Source organism: Rhamphochromis longiceps, linkage group LG14 (genome assembly GCF_057381845.1).
Source record: "Rhamphochromis longiceps isolate RC_006_pf linkage group LG14, R_longiceps_female_GT1.1, whole genome shotgun sequence".
In the NCBI taxonomy this organism is placed as follows: Eukaryota; Metazoa; Chordata; class Actinopteri; order Cichliformes; family Cichlidae; genus Rhamphochromis; species Rhamphochromis longiceps.
Window position 1 is genome coordinate 37,540,321 of NC_140570.1, and position 24,256 is coordinate 37,564,576.

At 40.5% G+C, this 24,256-nt stretch overlaps 2 protein-coding genes across 4 annotated transcripts in view; one reads left to right on the forward strand and one right to left on the reverse strand.

The window, feature by feature from the left end:
* Positions 1 to 2,312: 2,312 nt before the first annotated feature.
* LOC146654646 (uncharacterized) lies at positions 2,313 to 6,804 on the reverse strand. Its single transcript, XM_085379873.1, has 5 exons — positions 6,650 to 6,804; positions 5,098 to 5,166; positions 4,937 to 4,985; positions 3,845 to 3,937; positions 2,313 to 3,573 (listed from the first exon to the last, which is right to left on the reverse strand). Exons 1-5 carry the CDS (start codon positions 6,787 to 6,789, stop codon positions 3,262 to 3,264), a joined length of 663 nt encoding a protein of 220 aa, XP_085235999.1. The 5' UTR covers positions 6,790 to 6,804; the 3' UTR covers positions 2,313 to 3,261.
* Positions 6,805 to 10,505: 3,701 nt separating this feature from the next.
* Positions 10,506 to 24,256, forward strand: part of pak1 (p21 protein (Cdc42/Rac)-activated kinase 1) — a 79,993-nt gene continuing 66,242 nt past the window's right edge. Inside the window, exon 1 of one of the 3 annotated variants that reach the window (XM_085380850.1) lies at positions 10,506 to 10,684. The gene's annotated coding sequence lies outside the window, so the exon portion shown is untranslated. The remainder of the gene's footprint in view (positions 10,685 to 24,256) is intronic. The other 2 variants (XM_085380849.1, XM_085380853.1) reach the window with 2 other exon arrangements.

Below are 24,256 nucleotides of genomic sequence, written 5' to 3' on the forward strand. Positions count from 1 at the left end.
TAAAATAAAATGTTATTCTTAAAATACTTTGACTTTTTAATTTGTATAAATTGCTTTTTTTTTTTACCTACACCTGGATGTTTGAGGAAACAAACACTGATTCAGTTTCTTTGCTAACTTACGTGATCTTAACAATGAACTGATGACATATAACAGCAGAGATGTGGGTCAGGATCAGCACTGGAACTGTTTCCCTTCAAGTTTTTTCTGTAAATTACAAAATAAAACATCTCAGCACACACACACACTCTTGCCTGTAATCCAACAGACATTTTCTTTTCAGGTAAGACTTGAGCTCAGTGTCTCATCCTCTACTCGCTGGCTCCCCCTGGTGGTGGAAATTACGAACCACACTAAAGAGGGTCTGAGGATCTCTCCGTTTCCTATTCAGCTTTTGGCGTCAGTTTCATGTCCCTTTTACTCACTTTACTAAACTTTATGTAGGAAATCAAACTTCTGTGACATTTGCGTTTCTTGTGGAAAATAATCAGATTATTCACTGACTTACTTTTTTTAATTGCTGCATTCATTCAGAGGCACCAACTTAAAAGTCAAAGTCCGCTCTACTCAGAAACCCTATTAAAGGTACAATCTCATCCAATTTAAGACTTCTTCCTGTTTTGACTTTTCAGGTCAGTAAAAGCTGTTTATATGTTTCTTCATGTATTTGCTGTTTTCTGCTGGCTTTATTTTTACCCTATCTCCAGCAACCAACTCACTCTACCACGTGGTGGCGCCACTTCAGTATTCACCTCCTTTAATTTACAATAATAATATTTTTATGTTTTCTTTTCCCCTCAGTGTATTATTTCCCATAAAGTGAAACCAGCAAAAATATTTGTTAATAGAACAAAATCTGAGTTTTAAGCCACAATGCTCTGTTAGAGGAATTCAGAGTGTGGAGAACCAATCTGAGCAAATAAAGAGTGAATTATGGAGCAGAGCAGCCAAAACAGACGGGAGTCGAGCTGATGAGGTGGAGCCTTCTCACCTTCATTTGACAGGAAATCTGACTCTTGAAATTAAAAATCTCCTTTGTAAGCAGCATATCTGTAAGCAGCGTGCGTGCGTGTTTTCATACTCTCATACAGACAAACACACCGCTTTTATCTTGTGTTATAGATTCTGAGTAACTTCTCTTCATTATCTGAGATGATAGTTTCAGTGGTTTGAGCTCAGTTTCATTTCATATTGTTTCAAATTCATGCATATCAGTACATGTTGACTAAGACGAGATAGCCATGCTTGCCAAAGAGATTTCTAATATCAAGAGACATATTTTTTGTGAAATGATAGTTAAATAAATTAAATAAGCATGACTGGGCCTATTATAGTTCTGTCAAAAGCATCTTCTGACTATTGACAGATACCGATCTGCGGTAGATGCATATGGTCCAACTTTGATCTCAAGTGTGTCGCATCAGTAAAACAACTGAACAATGACCTGTCTGTCTTTGGTGAAGAGGTAAACATTCACATTTAATAACCAAACCATGAAAAAAAATGTTTTAGGGTGTAAGTCGAATTTGAAAAGTATGTCTGAGCCTGCAAAATAACGTCACAGCACACACATTTAAAGATTAGAGAGTTTCAGAAGTGCGGATGCTCTGCAGGCTGTTTTCATACCAGTGCTGTCAGCGTTAGTCTCGTTAAAATGACGTTAACCTGAGTGCATATGAGAGCATGAGGGTGGGAATGGATGTTTGTGTCTGTGTGTGCCTGTATGTCTGTGTCTATATGTCAGGTTGGGTATCAGACACCACCTCTCTGGGGACACCTCAGGCCCTCCAAGGTTTGGAGGCCTATCTCCACCCACCACCACTTCCCCTGCCGGTGGCGGACTCCCTCAGGTGTCGGTGCGTTGGTGGTTCTTTGTGTCTGGGGGTGGGCGTCCAGGTACACACCGGCTCACTCCTTGGCGGCCGCTTATCGGGGCCTGGAACCTGGGGCTCGCTCGGGCCACTTCGGAGGTGGGGTGCCCCCGGCCTCTCGGCCTGGGGCTCGGTCACTCAGGCACAGCTGGCTGCCGGCGGAGCTCATGGGCGCGTCACTGCAACTCCCCCTGGCTTCTGCTCCGCGGCTGCTGAGTGAACCCTCATCTGGGACTCTCCTCAGCTCTTGCTGCACTCAAAAAAATTATTCATTGGATGAACTTAATTTCATCTTGCCACCTATATTCCATCTAAACAAATCATGTTATATCAATCCATCTTGATTGTGTTGTTTCAACACTAAATATGTTTGTAAGTGTAACATAATTTAAACATTAACATTCAGTTAATTTGATTTTTATTCAGTTAACATGTTTGTACCAAGTTAGTCTAATTAATTTAAATTCATGTTATATTGTTTAAACACCTTGGCACATCAAAAGTCAGTCTTGTTACATGAACTAGTAAAATATTTGTTTGTTACACCAATGTTAATCTTGTTGAATGAACAAATGTAATTTATGTCTGTAGTACTTACACCAATCATGTTTCAGTTAGTGTTTGTATTGCTTATGTAAACATTACTTTTAATTAAATTAATGAAACATACATAAATGATAACTTGCAAAACCATCTCTTTTATTTTGCTTGAACATTCTTAAAACAGTTGGCAGGATCCCAGTTCAGCCTAGCTTTCTCCCCTTTAACCATCTCATACTAAGACCACAGAACTTCCAGATCAAGACATGCTGACTGAAAGAAAAAATACAATAAAATAACCCTAACCCTAATAATAAAAATGAAATAAGTCTGTTGAATAGTTTGCAGACAAAAAATATTATCCCCAAAGCAACTTTCGTAAAATGTAGTAAAATATGCATTGCAAACAACAATATGAATTTTAACACAATTTAAAGCTCAGACATAACATTCAACATTACTATAATATTACAACATTACTATGTTGCTTGCATACATTAGTCCTCCATTTAATCAGGCTGTATCCATTAATAGTGACTTTATGCTATTTAACGTGTGGAGAAAACATTCAATTTTGAGTATAACTGCTCCACTCAAACAATTTGTGAAAACCAGTGTGCATTTGCCTTTGTAACAATTGCCATCTGGCAAAAATCAGTGTTTACACTTAAACTGTATAAGACTTGTTATGAACAAACAATCTTTGTATAATAGCCGCAGAGCAAACCACATAGTTTATATGAACATTTTATAACTTACAATTTTAAACTTTAAAACAGTAAACACATATTTGCATTGCAAAAACCTTGAAAAAAAATATCTGGCTTGCCTGAGTCTGTTTCAAGCTCATTCACCCCATTAGCTTGTTTTTTAGAAACTGTGCCTTGGATGACAACCTCTGTCCATCCAGCTTCATGATAATCTTTTGCAAGACTTCAAAAGTGCATTTGAGCTCCGGTGGGTAGCTTAGGTTCAGACAGTATATCAGTCCAAATAACAGAGCACAAGCAATTGCAATGCTCCTCAAACCAGTGAGAACCTCCACGCCTTCAATCAGGACACCGATGTTCCCTGGGTCATCTCCAGGCTCCGCACCCTCCTGATGTATGACATACACTCCCATCACAGTTTGTTCCATGGCTTCAGTGTTGGCCTCAGTGTTCTGTGACGTAAAATACAATAATACATTTGTTTGAGTCTAGATATGAAAAAAATAAAGGAATTCAGCAATCAGCGTGAATATGCTGATATATTTACTAAATTCTATGTCTCTGGTTTCACACCTCAGAAATTTGACATGAAACAAAACAAGGACCAATTGCAATATCTTTTATTCACACGTGGTGTCACATTTTACCATTTCATATATTGAAATTACCCATAACTCCTGGAGCAAATTACATAACACAGAACAACTTGTGAATGTAACTGACCGTATATTCCTTCACAAGTTTCTCATGGTCTTCATTCAGGTAGACACACAAGGACTTCAGGATGCATGCTCGTCTTGCATGTATTGTGTCATCCTAAGAAAAAAGGGAATCCATAATGACAATATTTAGCTTTTAGGCAGCAGTTTGAAAAAGGAATACTTAGTTTGGAAGAGTCCAAAAGGCCACATGGTAAATAGACTGGTTCTTATATAGCGTTTGTACTGAAATGACTTCCTTTGGTCTATCGATAAAAAATACTCAACAGGCTCTACAACCCTAAAATTTTGTATGTAGTATAGTTTTCTTTTATAAGGAGTGGCAAGAGGGCCACACTTTCCCAATATTTTAGCCACAGGGTTAGAAACACATACAGAATTTGCAAGCTCTTCAATAACAGCCTGACTAATATGGAGGTTAAGGCTCTTAAAAATTTCTCTAATTGTACGCTTTGTCAGAGGTACACTAGCTGAACTCAACAGAAAAACTAACTCCTCTAAGAACTCATCTAATCCTTTTGCTGGAACATGAAATATGTGTTCCAATTTCAACAATATTACTGCTAATTTCCGTTCAATTAGTTCGGGCTGATTTTCAACAGCACTATTATCACATTCTGTCACTGACTCACTTTCAAATTCACCATAGGATACATCTTCAGAACAGCTAGCCCTTACGTTATCAGAGGACTCTATCACTTGAACTGGGTCCACACGTGTAACTACACTGGCTTTAAAATCTTTAAGTGTGTGTGGATGATGCTTCCTCTTGTGTGTATAAAATGTATTGTAAATATTTGTCTTGAAAGGGCAACCAAGAAACACACAACTAACTGTCTCGTTACTTCGCAGATGTGTTCCAATATGGACAAAAAAATCTCTCTCAGAGAAGACGTCACTGCAGTCACATAACTCACATTTAAAAGTTACTGAACTTGAAGCTGTCTGTGTAAACTGAGATGAATGAGCTTTATAGACATGAGTGTTCAGTCCACTCCAAGTCTTAAATGTGCACGGACAATTAACATATATGCACAGATAATGTTGACCTATTCCGTAATGATGATGTAGTTTATAATGTTGAAGTAATTTGTACCTGCTGCTCTCTCTGGTAACACAATGCTTGCACTGCCACATACACGTCACTGATAAAAAATGAAATATGCATTAGAAAACGTCAAGGAGATTAAACTTCTGCATCATCCAAAAAAAATAAATAACATAATAATAATAATAATAAGGCAAACATGAACTTACCATGTATTGTTGAGGAGGTGCATAAGAATCTCAGAGCATGGGAATGTGGCTTTATTTTGTGATGTATTTCTGGGGAGAGAAATTAATTAAAACAAAGTTATTACTCTGACAAATTTGTGTTAATATCTACATACTGTGAAATGTGAAGACTGTTACGGTGCGTACACACCGAACGCGATAGACGCGACCAGAGCTTCAGGTTTACATGTAAAGTCAATGGAGGAGCACGATGAAGCGTGACTGGAGGTCCAGCTAAACTTCGGAAGCAGATTTGCATTGAGAAAACGCTTTTCTGCCTACTTCACACGACTGACGCCTTTGAAGCGCGAAGTAAAATACGCACTGCAGTTTGTGTGGTGCATTTTGTGCATTCGCGCTTATCACGTCTACCGCTCCAGCTGGTAAAATCTGCGGGACAGCAGCTCCTCAAACTCGGCAAGGGACAGAAGGTGGTACAGCTGAAAGCGGCCGTCATCCAGACGGAGCTTCTGGAGCAAGTGGTGAAACTCACCAAACTGCTCATGCTTGTGGAAGACCTGATGGACCCAGGTACAGTGAGGACATCCTTTAGGCACTGCTCTGCTCTCCACAGCAAATAGAGAAGGGAGACTCTTTCTTCAAACGCTAGATTGACAGCTGCCATTTTAATAACATACCGTCTGGCACTACTTCCTCCCAGATCTCTTCTTCATACGCGTGAAAATTGCATATAAAGCTCGACCAGTTCATGCTGGACGCGCTTCGAGGTGCAAATGTGCACGCGATCAGCTAGGGGCGTCTATCGCGTTCGGTGTGAACGCACCGTTAGTCAGCCTAATGCAGAGCACCAGAGAAACTATAACCCGAACAATTATCCACCTAAATCATTCTGAATTCGAAAACTAAGTGAATATATTACAAAAAAAGAAAATGCACATGCAATTATTGTGACAGATTTTATCTTACTCCTTGTTATTAACTCCCCTAAACGCTGGTTTAGTTGAATTAAACCTTTCATCAATCCAGTTAATGCGGTTGCCCGCGACTAAACTCCACTGACAAAAACAGGAATTTTAGATAGAGCATCATAAAACACTCATAAAATCACCAAAACCATGTCGGTCAGTCTTACCACTACTACCAACAATCACCAACTCCGGTTAAGCAGAAAGTAACCCTTCATTCACGGAGCTATATGCGAAGACGTAACGGCTCTACGCGGCTTTCCCGCTCTTCAAAGTTAGCTAACTCCAGAGAAGAAAAACAGTCCTACCAACGCAGATAACCATGAAACAAACCTCATTCAAAGTCGACAGAAACAAAAAAAAAACCGAACTTACCAAAATAACCTCATCAGTTTTTGCTCTGTTGCAACAATTAGCGACTCCGGTTAAGTTTTTAAAAAAACATTAAATTCACCGACTTACATTTGAAAAATGCTTGGGTCTACAACCTCCCTGCTATATATAAAACTCCTCTAAATCTCCACACTACACAGGTAAAAATTTTTAACTAATAGTATTTATCTCTCACTCCACTAACCTAAATAAATATATCAAGAAATATTACTTACCTCACTATCAGGTATGCCAAAGAAGTAACTCCACGTGCGCTCGTTAACTTCTCAACGGACCTTTCCGCATCCGGTGGGCGTGGAGCATGCGCAATACATGACGCTATCAGAGCCGTTGGTTTGATGGACCTCATTCTCATTGGATTGCCATGAACGAATTTAACTCATCAAAGTTTTCTTTGATTTATATTCAACAAAAAAGAATGAATAATTTAATGAGCATAAAAATGATTTCTTCATGTGATGTAAACATATTACTACTTTGTTAATCAAACACATGCCCTAGTTGATTTTTTTGAGTGTGGGACAGTGGCGCAGCTGCCCCGCTGTTGGTTTTCCATGGTCTCTTGTGTTCTGGGGGCCTCTAGATGTCTGGAGTTTTGATCTCCTCCATACCTGCTTCATACCCTGGAGGACGGGGCTGTGCCCCCCCACACACACACACACTCCCTAGCAGATCGTTACATGGAGAAACCTTTGGAATACAAGCACGCTGATCCACACAGGTATGCACACGGGTGTTCACTGCTCGTAGACTTAAATTACACCTTTCTTGGCTACTACTTCGAAGCACATCTGTCCTGCGTGCTGCACAACAACATTGAATATTTAGTATTTACTGCTGTTTACACTTAGCTAGATTAATGCGATGGTGTTGTGTTTAGTATGTTGCTTTGTTTTTTTTGTTTTTTTTTTGTCTTCTATTCTTCTCTCAACAGGTGATCCAGGAGATTTTTATTTTTTTTCTCCCCCCCCTTTCTCACTGTCCCTCTCCCCTTCTGTTTTTCCTTTCCTTCCTCTTTCTTTCTCCCTTTCCTATCCCTCACTGATGTCTGTCCCGTCTGTAACATCTGAAAATAAAATATAATAAATAATAAAAACAAAGATCGACCAAATGGACCAATACGGCAATGCCACAAAGATCCATTTGGCAAAGTAAATCCATTGGGTATCCTTGTTGGTCTTCAGACAACAATTCTGATGGCTAAAGAACCAAATGGGACAGGCAAAAAAAAAAAAAAAAAAAAAAAAGTTAACCGCATTGACGCGGCAAATCTCAGTTAGCAAGTTATCATCCCGTGCACGGTGTTCCTTCTTCCTCGATTATCACGATAAATTCGTCTGCATGAATGTTGCTGATGAGAGTGAACAGCAGGGAGAAGCAGAGCTGTGCGACTGCAGCCATCCTGTTCAGAGGTCTCCTGGTCAGTGTAACATAAACACTGACACTGCTCGCTTCATGCGCTTCCTGTTTGAGGTTGGAGGAGGAAAGCCAGTTCTTTATCACATCATCAAGGAACACTTTGAAGCATTTGGCTCAATACAAGTGCTCTGTCTATCAAGCGGCTTTTATACTTTACAGCTCTCACAAAGTTTGTTGCGCAGGTTCAGAAGTATCAAATGTGTGATCTGGGGGACTAAACCGGGCCTTTGTGTCCAACCCAGCCCACTGGATAGTTTTGAAAGTACATTTTACAGTTTTATGGTTTGTTCTACAGTGATGTAATACACATCAGATAAGAAGAACTTTGAAAGCCTCACTTATATATTTCATCGTGTGTTTTAGTTTGTGGATCTGAATGCACAGAGTGTAGGCTTAAACTGTGTCACATCATAGCCACGACATATACACGTCCAGGTTTGGGGGTAGTAGGGATGTCTCCACAGCCATCTTCATCTTCTTCTGGGAGACACAAAGGTGTTCCCAGGGCTGCTGAAAAACAAAGTGTCATGGGTCTCCTCCAGGTAGAAGACGTCTGAAACACCTGAGCTATGAGGTCAGTAATGACCAAGCTCCTCACCATATTTTTAAAGCTGAGCCCAGACACCCACATTTTTCAGTGCCAGCTCCTCATGTTCCTTTGACTTGGAGTACGGTTGCTTCCTTGTAGTTTTAGACTCTATTTGGAATATCATGTAAACTATCTGTGTTGCATTTGTCTTATTTTATTTAAATCCATTAAATTCTTTTGTTTTACGCTCAGCTGTCAGTCCTCAGGAAACCATGAACCACCATAGAAAATATCACCGTCAGAGTACTACTAAAGTCATTAAAATTCAGCCTGTATTACTTGTGAATATCTGGACAAAATTTAAGCTTACACACACATAGACACACAATATGCAAAAAAAAACCATTTTGATGTGTGTGAAATTGTTTGTGTGTGTGGGAGGAAACGAACCACTGAAACCACTGAAAGCAACATGTCTACAGACATAAAGATAATAAAGAGATATTTTCTTACTTTCAGTTTTCTGTCAGTGTGACTTATTATCTTATTTTATGTTTTTCTAATCATTGTCCAAACAAATTGGGAAAATTAGGAATTATTTTTCATAAGACAGGCAATGTTTATTGTGAGAGTCGTGTATATAGTGAGTGTATTGTTTATAATTGTAGGAAATTTTAGAAAATTTTTCTTCAGCAAGGACCTGAGCAAAATTTTGCCCCCACCGCTTTCCAAATCTTTCCAAACTTTCTTGGGTTTTGTTTTTTCAGAACTAGAAAACAGCCGTTTGAGTTTATATGCGTTCCTCATTTCCACCGTGAGGCTTGAACAGCCTCTCGCCACTAGATGACGCCATCCCATTCTTCTTTTCATGGCTCGTTTAACCTGACATGATATGTGATTGGATGGAACTGACATCAAATTTATTGTAAATTCTTTTTTCTTCTGTTTTTTCCCCATAAAGTAAAACCAGAAAAAGTGTTTCTCCACATGTTTAATTTGAGTTTACCAGAGGACGAAAGATAAAATAATATAATTTTATCTTCAGATTCTTAAAACGGCTCAACACCTTCTTAAATTTAGGCTTTTTTCTATCTCGGGTTTTAAATGAGAAGGAGCAGTTATAGATGTTCGTCCAGTTATTACAGACACAGCATATTTTTATAAAGCGTTACAACTTTTCTTAGGCTCCCCAATTTTTACACTGGACCCACTTAATGAGGCAACAGTACGTAGAATAACCTGTTTAATTATTTACTTTGAAAATTTTTGATTACAAAATTATATATTTTTAATCTAATAATGTCATACATGCAAATGAAAGTTCTGGAGATATAATCTATTTGTTATATTTATTGTTTCATAGGTTTCTTTTATTTTCCCCTCTTCATTAAGTTAATTTCCCAAACATGTTCGTTGTTTACCATGTCGTTTATCCCAGTAAGTCTGTATCATCAAATAATTGATTTATTTGTTTTAACAGCTATTTTCTGTTAACTGTTTTCATTGTTAAAAGAAACATTAAAAACATTAAACTTACTTTTAATTTAAAATGAGTCAGATGGTATTTTTTTTATTTAACAGATTTATTTAAGATAACATAAGACATCTTAAATAGCTATGTAACATGTAACATGTAACAGTTAGCTAACTGTTACATGTTACATGTACAAATAATCTAGTTTAATACAATAAAACATTTATCAAAATTATATCATGTTAAAGTAAAAATCTTTCCGTTACTTGTGTTTAAATATGTTTCGTAGATAAAACGATTTGACTTGCATTTTTAGCTGACTGGCACAGACTGCTCCCATATCTGTGTCTTGATAATCAGGTCTTATTCATGGTTTCATAAATTCCTTATTCTTTCCGCTTTCACGATCTACTGTCAGTGTCAAACATGAAAGCAACGCCGGGAGCCAGTACCCAACGAAAAGTAAAATTTCTCACTATTTTTTAGTGTTGTGAATGCACCACGGCGCGCTCAGAACCGGGGCGCTGCGACCCGCCCTGGATCCTAGGGGACATCTGGCTCAGCCAATCGGAGGAGAGAGAGGCTGAACGGGGTCCAATGGCGCTGGAGGAGGCGGGCGTTTCTGTGCAGCAGCCTTCTCTGCGCCTCGCTAACAATAGGCTGGGTTCGGCAAGTTTACTGTTAAAAAAGCAGCCAGGAGGGAGACGGAGCACAGCAGGGCTGAGCCGACAGGGTAGCGGAGTTTTCCCACTACAGGAGACGTGGTGTCCCGGTGTCGGAAATTACCACGCAGGCACTGTGGGATTTACATTTACGACCGGACAAGTGGTGAGTGAACCTTTGGACTTTATCTCTGAATTAGCCCTGCATCTCCATTCTCAGTCGGGCATGGTGCGCTGGGAGCTCATTTGCGTGAGAATAGAAGGGGTTAATGATTACTGTAGGCTGGGAGCGCACTGTTATCTCCTTATTCTGTCCACTGCACCTCTATATTAACGGCCCGGAACCTGCAGGCCCATAAAACCCGCACAAAGATCAGAGCTTGTAACAGTCTGAGGAGTGGGTGGTATGATTATTATTTTATTACACCGGCAGGGGCGTTTCCAGGGTTTTTTCCACGGGGTGGCACATGTGGAGACCAAGAGCAAGGCACACGGGGGACCACGGGAAATCAGAATATATCATCAGAAATAAATGCAGGAGACAAATCTGGCAGAAAACACAAAAGATTTCACACTTATGTGCAGCAGTGAGTCCAAACACAGATGAAAAGTTTCTCTGAAGGTTGTTTAGTACGTAATAACTGATTTAGAAAGAAGTGATAGAAGTATTTCGTTTTTACTTAAGTCAAAATTACACAGTTGGGCATTCAAGTACATGTACTAAAGAAGACATACACATTATGTGGAATCTTATATGTGTGGTGGGATCACAATTATTGACTTATTAACGTGTACATCCCTTTAATGTTGTAGCTGGAGATGATAGTAACTGAGTGAACCAGTGGAAAACATTAAGCACGGTATATGCTGTTAGTTTTGTTTCTTCTTCTTCTGTTATAATTTGTGCTGCCAAATTTTCATAGAACAAATGTTATGAAAATGTGCAGCATGATGCTTTTTTGGGGGGGGGCTTGATCTCAGGCATACTTTAATCTACAAAAGTCATTTAAACTTTGGACTTCAGATGATTGAATCTCTATTGATCACTGTATTGATATGTTCTATGGATTTTTAACGGTTACATTTTTGTGTTTTTTCCTTCGCTGTGCAGGCACAGTATGATCACATCACTCTTGTCAAACCTTAGATTTTTTTCCATAGCTTTACTTCTGCATGAACAAATTACACATAAAACAACAATAGCACAAGCAAGAGTGGGTACCAGACCAGCTTTATTACATATTTTTGTTCACTGCCTCCCTCTGACCACTGAGCTCTATGCAGGTAGATGGGCCATCCCTGTTTACCTGCAGAGAACCTATGGTTCAGTGGATTGCAAATGTGGTCTCCCTGCTGAACCGTAAATTCCGCTTAAGGGAGCAGCCGAAAGGGAAAAAGGTTGTAGCTAGGGCATGATGGTGTATTTGGGTCACTGACGGTTTAAAAATTCTTTTTAAAAAATAAAATAAAACATTAAGTGGCTCAGTGAGGCTATTAAATTCTGAGGAAAAAAAATCTCTAGATTAAAGTTGTAAATTCATGAGAAAAAACTATCAAATTTCCATCCATGGATTTTATTAACATGGTCGTTAGGGTGCTGGAGCCTGTCCCAGCTGTCATAGGGCTAAAGGCAAGGTACGCCCACGACAGGTCTAACACAGAGACACAGACGATCACTCACGCTCGCATTCACATCCATGGAAATTCAGAATCACCGGCTTACTGAACTTTCATGCGCAGAAAAGACTAGGGCTGAACGATTATGGAAAATAATCTAATTGCGATTTTTTGCCCCAATATTGCAATTGCGATGCGATATGCGATTATTTTTTAAGGTCTTTGTCTTCTGTATTATTAAACAAAGACAAGCAATACATCATATAGTATGGCCCATACTATATTACATTAATTTTAAACTGTTCTTTCCTGGAAGACAGACCTCTGTTATGATGACATGAGGTGATGCATGAATTGATGACTGACATTTTTATTTAACTTCTTCAATCACAACAGTATATTTGAACATACACAATAGTTTATTTTTAGCTTACAAACATCTGAGCATAAAGTGCTGACAAGGAACCCTGGTGTAAACATTAAAATGAAAGTCAGTACAATGTGCAGATTGCAGAAATATACATAAACAAAATCAGTGGCTTTACCACACTCAGTTTTTCGACATCTGTGAACTACTAGACAGTCATTCAATTAAAAAATAATATTAAATAAATAAAACTAATAAATAAAAAATACACACATCTTACTGATCTCTGCAGTCAGTAACATTACACATAAAGTGCAAACATAATAGCAATTGTATAAACACACACACAAACACGCCTTTAAAGTTTAAAGGCGTGAAATTGGACGGTCTAGTTCTGATTAGCGTCACCGCTGTCTCGGTGGAGTTTAATAAACTCGGCCGTCTGCTTCTTGCTATCTAAAATATAACCAGACACTGGTGTAAATTCTCGACTGTCTCATACTTCTGTTTAATAAGTTTTCTGTTTGACGTTTAGTCAGCTGTGTGAAAACCAAGGAGGAACCCACCCGGGGGATTAATAAAGTTTTATTTTATCTAATCTAATAACTTTAATCTCAGCCAAACCGATTTACTCACGAACAAACAAAACACTGAAAAAAGCCCAACAATAACATTTTTAGGTTGTCTAAGTGACTTATATATTACGTTTAACCCGAGCAGCGAAACTCCACGGTGATCTGAAAATGATGTGCCGGGAGTTGTGCCGTTCTCGGCCGCATCAGTAACCCTCGAGCTCCCGGCTAGCTGTCGAGCTGGTGGGTAGCAGACGCCTCTGAAAACGTCGAAGCACTTTTGCAAATATGGGATATCTTGATAAACCGAGCAGATATTTGATGTTTACACAACTACTTTCTCGCCTGAAAATATGTTAAAAGTTTATTTTGTGACCCTGAAAGATTAGTATGAGTAATTTTAAAACTTAGTAGCGGCCGCCATTGCTGGAAACTGGAGTTTGGCTGGGCCGCGCTATGAATTCTGGGATATGGTAGTAATTTGGACAGCCTTCGGCGCGTCGCTGTGACGTAATCGGTCTACAAATGCGGCCTCAGGAGGATGCAGCCCATGAATTTGGACATGTCCAGAGTATAATCGCAGCCTTTGCGGTTAGAAAATTGCACTTGATCATGTCGCGATATTATCGCAAATGCGATATATCGTTCAGCCCTAGAAAAGACTTACATTTATGAGAAGAAAAAACATGAAGGCTTATAAGAAATAACTATGAGGATGTCGCGTTTTGATGAAAATGAGCTTGTATGTTTCTAGTTATTCATCCCAGTAGTTCAAATTTCTTTCCTACTGAACCTTGAAAAAAATAAAAACACTGTTTTTATGAGTGCCTCTGCACCAGTTTCCTCCCAGTTCACATATTATCAGTCTGTCTCTACTGGAAAAATGATGACAAAGAAATGAATGAATACAGGAAATTCTACTTTGTCATTTCTGAAATGCACATCAAGGAACAGAGTGACACATGCTGCTCTCTTCTCTCTGAAATGTCTTTTTCTGCTCTCGTTTGGGGAATCAAGAATATTTGGGGAAGATTATAGGCAAGTTTTCACAAGTTGATAGTGCTACCTAACTGTGCTTATACATCAGCTGCTCTGCCTTTAATGAAGCGAAACATCCTTCTAGATTTCAGCATGTTCACTGTGTTCTGCTTGAAGCTCCTGTTTCTAGGTGGCTCAGCAGAAATCAGAGCACTGCTCCTGTTTCTGGGGGGGTTCTCTCGCCATTTATGATTTTGGAAGAGAGGATTTGTGGCTCTTGGTTGCTGCATATTATTGATTAGAGGCGGACGAGGGTGCTGTAACTTTTATTTGACATTTGAGGCAACTTTGAATTAAAAGGATGGACAAACAACTTTCTGCCCTTCAGTGCTAAAGCTAAAGTTTCACCTCAGTGTTTTTGGATTTTTAAAAACTGTAGGTATCGTATTTAGCATGCACAAAACATGATATGTGCCGTTATGGATGCGTGGCACAAAAACAGTGACGTCACCACGGTCCCTTTGCCCAAGTCCCAGTTTTCCCAGCAGTTGCAACCAGTTACTTTTTTTTGGGGAGGGGGGGGGGGGATTACTTTTTTAGTCAAAGTATCCATGAAAAGTAATTATTTTTCCTAAAAGTAATGCAGTACGTTGCTTAATTGCCCAGAACAAAACCAGTTTGTTACATTTGTTTTCTTGTTACTTTGTAAAATGACCTGAAACACATTGTTACATAATTACCAGTTAATGACATAAACCATAAGCTACAGTCCCACACACCAATAATCCCTGTGCTAATGTCTTAGCGAGAGTACACATCCGGTATTTATTTCAATGTCTACACAAAGCATCAAAACCAGCCCAAAGGCTCTTTAAAGTGGTCGTCATGGTGATTCTACTGTAGAAACATGGAGGCTGCAAGCCTGACTGCCCATCAGTCTGTTACCTGTCGAAGATCAGGTAACAGGCTGGCTGCTGGGATGGAGACGCTGACAAGTTCTACTTCGCTCCACCATTTAACTCCTCCCACACACAAACTGAAATCAGCTGATTGTAGCGCAGGATGAAAGAAGTGTGCTTGTTTGATGTTCCCACCCAGCATGACATAAATGCAACTGTAATGTAATTACCAGATTTAGTACACTGGTTGCATTAGCACCCTCTGTATCATTTGTGATTCTCTGAGCTCCTGGACTGATGTATCATTGAAGTGATCGTAAACGAATGTCATGCTGTCTCATTTCATAGCAAACGCCTCCTTCTTGACGGAAAAAACGGTTGATTAGGGAGCCAGGTGTTGTGCCTCTTAGTCATAAAAAGGTGAGACATTTTACGACTTTGTGATGTCCTAATTTGTCTCTGTGACCATCGACACAAATGTCACGTAGCTGAGCTTGGTGTTAGTTGATGTTAGCGGGGTTGTCACTTTGCTCTCTCTGGTTTCCTTGTGTGAAGAAAAGGTGAGGCCGATAACTGAGCCGGAGAGCCAAATACGAGTCAGCGTAGATCGAGTGTAGTGGTGTGAAAGTGCTCTTCTACCAGTGGAAGAAAGCAGTGATGAACACGACATTGTTGTTGAAGGGGTGATGGCGAGGCAGTGGTTGCCATGGAAATTAGGGGTGTGTCTGAAATGTTTTAATGGCCCCATGTGAAGCAGGAGGCCACCCGGTTGTGGCTTTGACACCTCGGCAGCCTGACGGGAGCGAGGAAAGCTGGGAGGACTTAATGACCCATTTGGCTCCTGTGGCTTTGGGCTCGGCCTCTTCAGGAGACTGAGGACTGCGTGTGTGTGTGTGTGTGTGTGTGTGTGTGTGTGTGTGTGTGTGTGTGTGTGTGTGTGTGTCTTTTGGCTCTGTCTCACCTGCCATTGAAGTTATTTTTAACCCCAGAGATGGTTTGTTTGACTCTGAGTGAATTAGACCTGATGACCTACAATGCAAGTCTCTTATTCTACCAGAAACAAACCACACAGAAAGGTGTAAAGCACATGATTCTCAAATGAAGTCATTTATTCATTTTCAGTTCGATATCATGATCAAATAAGTCAGGAAAACATCAGTTTTTTGACCCAGTAATATATTCTGACTGCTTTGTATCAAAGAAGAGATAAAAAATACTCAGTATTACTTTAAACTGCAGATGAAACAATGAGTTTAGTTATTGTTTAAGCAAAATTCCCATACATAAATAAACTCATTATGTCACTGGTTTTCCCACAAGAACACTTGTTTGTGACCCGTACACCGCACAGTCACAGCAACCCTGAACGAGCGCACTGACCGGGTGTCGTTAATCACTACAGGAGTCTTCGTCTTAACTATTAAACCTTTACTGTATTTTTAGACACAAAACACTTGAAAGCACATCACACATTCACAAGAATTAAAGTTTAAACCGAATAAAACACATAATGATAATAGCGCAACTAAATCGAGGCCAGAAGCCGAACATTATCAGCCCATTAGTTTCTGTTCTTGCCGTTGCAGAAGTGTTACTTGGAAAGTACTTTAAAAATCCAGTATAAAGTATTAAATGAGGCAGATATGAACAGCTGTACTCCTCATTGAGTTGCAGATAAGCCAATATAAGAGGGTAAACTTGAAAAATAGAGTAAGGTGACTTCCATCCAACTTCTGGTGTTTATCCGCATCTGTGTTGCTGTGGCTGCAGTCTCAGCACACCTCCCTCTCCCACGGTTCCTCATCTGGCTCTTCTGGGGCGTTCCCAAGTTCAGATGTCAGTAAAAAACAGAATTGTCCCGTATTCAGAGAAAATATTACGCGTTTCGTGTTGAGCTGAGAAGGAACACAGTTTGTCCCGTACTTCAGCTAGGATGGAAAAAGACACAAAGCTGGAGGTATTCTGTGTCTTTGCTGCACAGCTGCCTCTTCTTCTCTCATTCTCTCTCCCTCCCTCCCTCCCTCCCTCTCCTGTTGCTACTTCAATCATGAAACTGATCAGTGATCAGCTGATCGGCTTTTCTCTCTTATTTGTTTATCTCCCACTTTGTGCCAGAAAGAGGAAACCAGTGGATGTCGCGCTAAACAACAGCAGCACGTTTAAGCTTGATCAGCTGTTGTTAGAATTTATTTAATATTAATTTCTAGTATCAGCTGATGTTTGCTGGAGCCACAGCTGTAAAAGCTGCTGGTCATGATGTCGGTTTGGTTATCTGCTGAGAGGGAAACATGAAGATGAAACCAGGAGATGTCCTTACTGAATCATCAGAGCTGAACAGGTGATGGAGAAACAGGTTTACCTTTTAGGTGACATGAATGAGTTGAAGTTATGAACTGTTTCTGAGAGACAAATAACACCAGGATCCTTTTCTGCGTAGCTGACAGCTGGTAACTGTGCAGGGGCGGATCTAGCAAAGTTTTGCCAGGGGGCCAGGTGGGGCATTAACAGGGAGAGGGGGGCACAAAGAAATACTTTTCTTTCTTATTCTCATTTAAAATGTCTAGCTTTTAAAAAATAATTATCTGAGTCTTACGACCCAACTTTTCATCTGATGTAAAATGTATAGAAATTATACATATACCAACAGGACAGCATACATCACTGTCACAACAGCATTTGTTTTCATTCAAAGGCTTTATGGCTTTTCTTATAATACCTGGTGGGCCGGTCGATTTTTTGTCCCAGTCCAGCCCTGAATGTAATATCTCCAGGCTGCCCTGAATCTAGCCCTGGGGCCTCCTCCCAGTTAGACATGCCAAAAACGCCTGACCTAATAAGTATCGAGGAGGCAAAGACTGAGCTCTTCACTCTCTCTAATGGAGAGCCCAGCCACGTTTTTAGTTGCTAGCCATAGCTCGTAACCATAGGTCCATCCATTCACTCTCTTCCGCTTATCCAATTCATGCTCCAGCTATCCCAGCTGTCTTAGAGCGAGAGGCAGGGTACACCCTGGACAGGTTACCAGTCTGTCACAGGGCTAACACACAGTCCACACTAGCCCGGATAGATTTGAAAACTGTGTTTTCGTCTGAAAACGCTCCACGTCCACACTAGTGTTTTCAGTTGTTTTCACAGAGTTGTGCGTCCACGTTGAAACGGCCGAAAACGCTTACGTTCCAGTTCTACGCAAGCGTGAAACGCAAGGAGATTCAGCCTGCCTCATTTCTGTCTGCTGCTTATTTACTTTCCGGCTCTTTGAAACGTCGCGGCAAAATGTCGAGGATAAGCACCGAGTTTTTTAAATGGGCTAACAGTGAGGTGGAGTTGTTGCTTTGAGTAACACAGAAGTACAAAGTTGCAAAAGCGAGTGAGAATTAAAGAATTTGAAGAAAAGCTATCTGGAGCATGTACAGACTGATATGAATCTTTAATAGGGCTGTCAAAACTGAGAGCAAACAAAACAACTGCTGTGTAATGCCCTCCACTATCTTGGCTTAATTGGTCACATGACTGCATCACATGACTAAAATGTGTCATCGTTTTCAAAAAGTCTCCGCGTTCGCTGTCCACATTGCGACACGAAAACTGCGTTTTAAAATGTAAGTGTTTTCAAAACGCTGCGTTTTCCTTGACCCAAAACGCCGTCTCAGTGTGGACGAGAGGCCAAAACGCAGAGAAAACGATGCGTTTTCAAATGAAAACATATTAGTGTGGACATGGCCACATAGACAGACAACCATCCGCTGTCACATTCACACCTGTGGGCAATTTTGGTTAACCCAAACCCACTAAGGTGAAGGTAGGAAGTTCAAGTTCAGACTCTATTGACAATAACTGTAATTTTACTTATTTTCCAGCCGTCTGGTTGGTTAGTTTGTGTTGTAATTTGTTGTTTTGGATCCAGACTAACATGTTATTGTGAGATAAACTGGAAATAAACTCATTCACAAAGAAGACCTACAACTTTAATTTTCTGTGGGGTGTTTTAAAACATGGATGCATCACCCAGCCCCGGCTGCTGGGTGGACAAAAACAGGCTACCTTTGACCCGGTTTCTGGTTGTGTGATTGTGAAACTGTGAATAAGTGTTAATCTCCATCTTTAACTGTCAGATTTGTGCAGACTCAGCAGTGTTGCTAGCATTACCTGGCTGGTGTGATGAATCAAAAAGCCCGGGAGGAGATAGAGCACGATTTAAATGACTTCTGAGCTATTGATGGAACACAATTAGCTGCAGATATGAATTCAGGCAGATTTTCTACAGTCAGAACTGAAGTTAATTACTTGTTAACTTGCATACAGTATTTTTCTGAGACACTAACTCACAAACTGTACCAGCATAAATAGTAATACTGGCTGTGGAGCACCAGAAGCCTGCCAGCAGCTGAATAATGGATAGCCTGTCTGCCTGGAAGGCTGCTGGAGCTGCTGAGCACGCCGTCTAGACGAACCCCGACAGCACAAAACTACATGCACGCTCCTTTTCTCTCCACGTAACAGGCTGACTGGCTGGATCCAGATGAAAGCTGTGAGCCTCGCTCGATTCTTTTTTTTCTTAAGTATTTTATCCACTTGTGGAGGCAGATGAAAGGAAGGGTGATGGTGCACCTCTAAGCCGTTAATAGTATGGTTCAGGATCAAAAGATGGCTTTAATATTGTGGATGTAATTATAATGTTGAAATATTCCACTGCTTCAGATCAGTTTCATTAAACCTGGAGTCGCCACACGGCCTGATCAGAGCCCTCACCCCAGGAGAGGCAGAAGCTGTCGCAGGTGGAGCCATTCAGGAGCAACATCAGTGATTTCATTTATTTGCTGTCAGCACTGAGTTTCCTGCGCTAAGACGGAGACCTGCTGTTTTACGCTGAGCCTGTTTTTGAAGACAGCTCAGGAGCAACCTGCTGCTCTAACATAATACAGCATGTTAGCACGTGCTGTCACATGACCACTTCTTTATGTGTCCTTGAAGACCATAAGCTCTTTGGCACTTGTGTTCAGAAGTAGTGTTTCACATCACAAGTGCTTCTTTATCTGAACCACAGCTTAAAACCCCAAATATCCCTCCTGTCCTTATCAGTCCCTCAGGCTTCTGGATCCAAATCGTAGACCGTTTACCCGTCAGTCAGACTGTGCTTGATACTTTTCTCACAAGAGAGCTTCACAGCAAGATGATAACAGGGCACAACAAGATCAAAGCAAAAATTAAATAATATGTAATAATAAGTCATTTGAAATACATCAAAAAGACAAAACATCAAAGAAATAAAGTCAAATTTAAAATGGTTTATACATAAAATAATAAACACTGTAAAAAGACATAATAGAATGTAAAAAAAAAAAACTGTGAAAAGTCCAATAAATGTGCATCTGTGAGTGGAATGACCATGTAAAACAGTTATTTTATTTTAGCTGGTCTTTTAAATAAAGGCTTTTTTGTGGTACTAAAGATTAACAGATAAAATCATTATAATAATTTAATACACATCATTCACAGTTTCGTGTCTGAAACAGACAACAAACAGACATGAACACGAAAATACCACGAAGGACTTCTGCAAGTGAAGATACAGTCAAGGCCGAATCACCACTTCTTTAGAGCTCATGTTCTATGTTTGTGTGTGTGTGCGTGCGTGTAATCATGTGTGTGTCCAGGGACCATATGGTAGAGGAACCACCCACTCATTGTGACCAACCACACCTTGCAGCAACACACTGAGTGAGAGAGACAAAAGAACCATAAACAGATAGAAGAGCAATGCAGAGACTCCGTGTGTGTGTGTGTGTGTGTGTGTGTGTGTGTGTGTGTGTGTCCATACGTGTGTGTGAATAGTTCCCTGTTGAGGTATTGCATTCACACCCTGTAGCCTTACACCCCCCAGGAGAGACCACGGTGTGACTGTGGATTACATCGTCATGTGATCACATGTGTTTTGTTGGATTGCTAGGAGATGAATGCGATGGTTGTTTGTGACGTGCCTGAGAGGTGACCTCGGCTGAGAGGGCTGTGCAGCACGTCTGCACAAGCTCATACAGGGAGTGCAGAATTATTAGGCAAATGAGTATTTTGTCCACATCATCCTCTTCATGCATGTTGTCTTACTCCAAGCTGTATAGGCTCGAAAGCCTACTACCAATTAAGCATATTAGGTGATGTGCATCTCTGTAATGAGAAGGGGTGTGGTCTAATGACATCAACACCCTATATCAGGTGTGCATAATTATTAGGCAACGTCCTTTCCTTTGGCAAAATGGGTCAAAAGAAGGACTTGACAGGCTCAGAAAAGTCAAAAATAGTGAGATATCTTGCAGAGGGATGCAGCAGTCTCAAAATTGCAAAGCTTCTGAAGCGTGATCATCGAACAATCAAGCGTTTCATTCAAAATAGTCAACAGGGTCGCAAGAAGCGTGTGGAAAAACCAAGGCGCAAAATAACTGCCCATGAACTGAGAAAAGTCAAGCGTGCAGCTGCCAAGATGCCACTTGCCACCAGTTTGGCCATATTTCAGAGCTGCAACATCACTGGAGTGCCCAAAAGCACAAGGTGTGCAATACTCAGAGACATGGCCAAGGTAAGAAAGGCTGAAAGACGACCACCACTGAACAAGACACACAAGCTGAAACGTCAAGACTGGGCCAAGAAATATCTCAAGACTGGTTTTTCTAAGGTTTTATGGACTGATGAAATGAGAGTGAGTCTTGATGGGCCAGATGGATGGGCCCGTGGCTGGATTGGTAAAGGGCAGAGAGCTCCAGTCCGACTCAGACGCCAGCAAGGTGGAGGTGGAGTACTGGTTTGGGCTGGTATCATCAAAGATGAGCTTGTGGGGCCTTTTCGGGTTGAGGATGGAGTCAAGCTCAACTCCCAGTCCTACTGCCAGTTTCTGGAAGACACCTTCTTCAAGCAGTGGTACAGGAAGAAGTCTGCATCCTTCAAGAAAAAACATGATTTTCATGCAGGACAATGCTCCATCACACGCGTCCAAGTACTCCACAGCGTGGCTGGCAAGAAAGGGTATAAAAGAAGAAAAACTAATGACATGGCCACCTTGTTCACCTGATCTGAACCCCATTGAGAACCTGTGGTCCATCATCAAATGTGAGATTTACAAGGAGGGAAAACAGTACACCTCTCTGAACAGTGTCTGGGAGGCTGTGGTTGCTGCTGCACGCAATGTTGATGGTGAACAGATCAAAACACTGACAGAATCCATGGATGGCAGGCTTTTGAGTGTCCTTGCAAAGAAAGGTGGCTATATTGGTCGCTGATTTGTTTTTGTTTTGTTTTTGAATGTCAGAAATGTATATTTGTGAATGTGGAGATGTTATATTGGTTTCACTGGTAAAAATAAATAATTGAAATGGGTATATATTTGTTTTTTGTTAAGTTGCCTAATAATTATGCACAGTAATAGTCACCTGCACACACAGATATCCCCCTAAAATAGCTAAAACTAAAAACAAACTAAAAACTACTTCCAAAAACATTCAGCTTTGATATTAATGAGTTTTTTGGGTTCATTGAGAACATGGTTGTTGTTCAATAATAAAATTATTCCTCAAAAATACAACTTGCCTAATAATTCTGCACTCCCTGTATAAACTTCAGGCTCAGTTCACACTTACAACTGAATAAAGGTGTTACACCTACAGGGGTCCATGAGTCCACAGTCAAAGCATGTCCAAGAATTTTTAATAATAAAAATAATTTAGTCAAAGAAAATGATTTGACCTCATCTCTTAAAACTAATATTAATAAATTAATCTAAAGACACCAAGACCAAAGACACAGATGTGACATCATGTCTCCTGATCCATGTGCTGATCTGTTTTATGATGTTCTCTGTTAGCGGGAGGCTAACGTAGCATGGAGGAGAGTAACGCTACAGCAGGTTGGAGGTTTTTCGAACCTGCTACACCAACAGCTTTTCTTTGTATGTTTCCAGTATTTTCTTTACTTAAAATTATTAAAAGCTTAAAATGACTGACAGTCAGTTTCCTTGATGTTTTATCACAGGTTCTGCCAACTTTTTGGGTTTACCGCGTCCTTAACGTGCGATAAAATTGAACAAATATTATTAAACTCGCTCTCCACGTTTTATCGTTTAGTTTGACGCAGTAGGCAGCCGGAAGATAAAACACTGAGCTCGGAGAAGTGTTTTATGACATTTTTTAGACGGAATAATCTGCAATCGGTACTGGAAATGTTCGCCCGTTGCAGCACGGTGGATGTTTGCAGACGTCGGTCAGCCTCTGCAGAGACTTTAACAGCAAACTGTTCCTGAGTTGGAAGCAGGGGGAGTTCCAATCATGAAATCGTCCTGATATTTCAAAATGCCGTCATCATGATATCATTCCTGCAGATACCACCCAGCCAAAACTGTTCCAAATACACAAAGTCCTCTCCCACCAGCTCTTTCCTTCTCCCATACTCTTCATATCTTCTTCAGCTTTTATTTATCTCCTCTGCATCTTCATTTTTTCTCCTTCTTCACGCTTTTCTCTGTACACCATGTCCTCGTGTATTCCTTTCGTCCTCTTCACCCTCTTTTTCCCTCATTCTCTCCTCTCCTTCAGTCTATCTGAAGTAACCAGTGAAGCAACTATAATGTTATTAGCTATAAATACCCCTCCATCTCTCCTCCTGTCAAATAGAGGAAGTTTCTTTCTTGCTCTCATCCTGTAGTTATATCTTCTCTGCTATTTTTGCCTGAGGGATGTTCTCCTTGTTTTCACATTTAAAGCACAATAAGAGCTTATTTCAAATGAGAGCAGGAGAAGTTTCATCTTTAATTTCTACAGAGAATATCATGTAAGGATACGTGAACTTTTAAACCTCTGTGGCTCTACCCTCACATAGATCCACGAGCTGTGGGTAGTGACCGGAAAAAAGTGGTGGATGTGAGCTTCTTGTTAAGAGTGTCTGGGCTCAGAGATACGGTGAGGAGCTCAGTTATTTGAGCTGCTGCTCCTCCACGTTCAGACGAGGCAGCTCAGTTGGTTCAGGGATCTCATTGGGGATGTCTCCTGGGAGATATGAGGGGTTCCCGATCCACCTAAGAGACAAAATCTCTCCAGTGTGTCCTGACTCTGCTCCGGGGTCTCCTATAGCTCCCCACCTGAGTGTCTGAGACAAGCCACCGTTCAGAGGACGCTCTACAGCTTGCACTCATGTTCTTAGTCTCTCCATCATACCCACAGCTCAGCCAGCAGTCCCACAGCTTCACTTTCACGCTCAGTACATTAGCTACATCTTTATAACAAGTGGGTTTTTCTACCAACGAGCAACTGAAATTATAAAAACCT

Bases quoted from the DNA above. Each gene is read 5' to 3' on its own strand.
- LOC146654646 (XM_085379873.1), bottom strand. From the start codon at position 6,789: ATGAGAATGAGGTCCATCAAACCAACGGCTCTGATAGCGTCATGTATT. The intron at 5,167-6,649 runs GTAAGTAATATT...TTCTCTCCCCAG, and splicing joins TTGGCATACCTGATAGTGAG to AAATACATCACAAAATAAAG. The intron at 4,986-5,097 runs GTAAGTTCATGT...ATTTTTTATCAG, and splicing joins CACCTCCTCAACAATACATG to TGACGTGTATGTGGCAGTGC.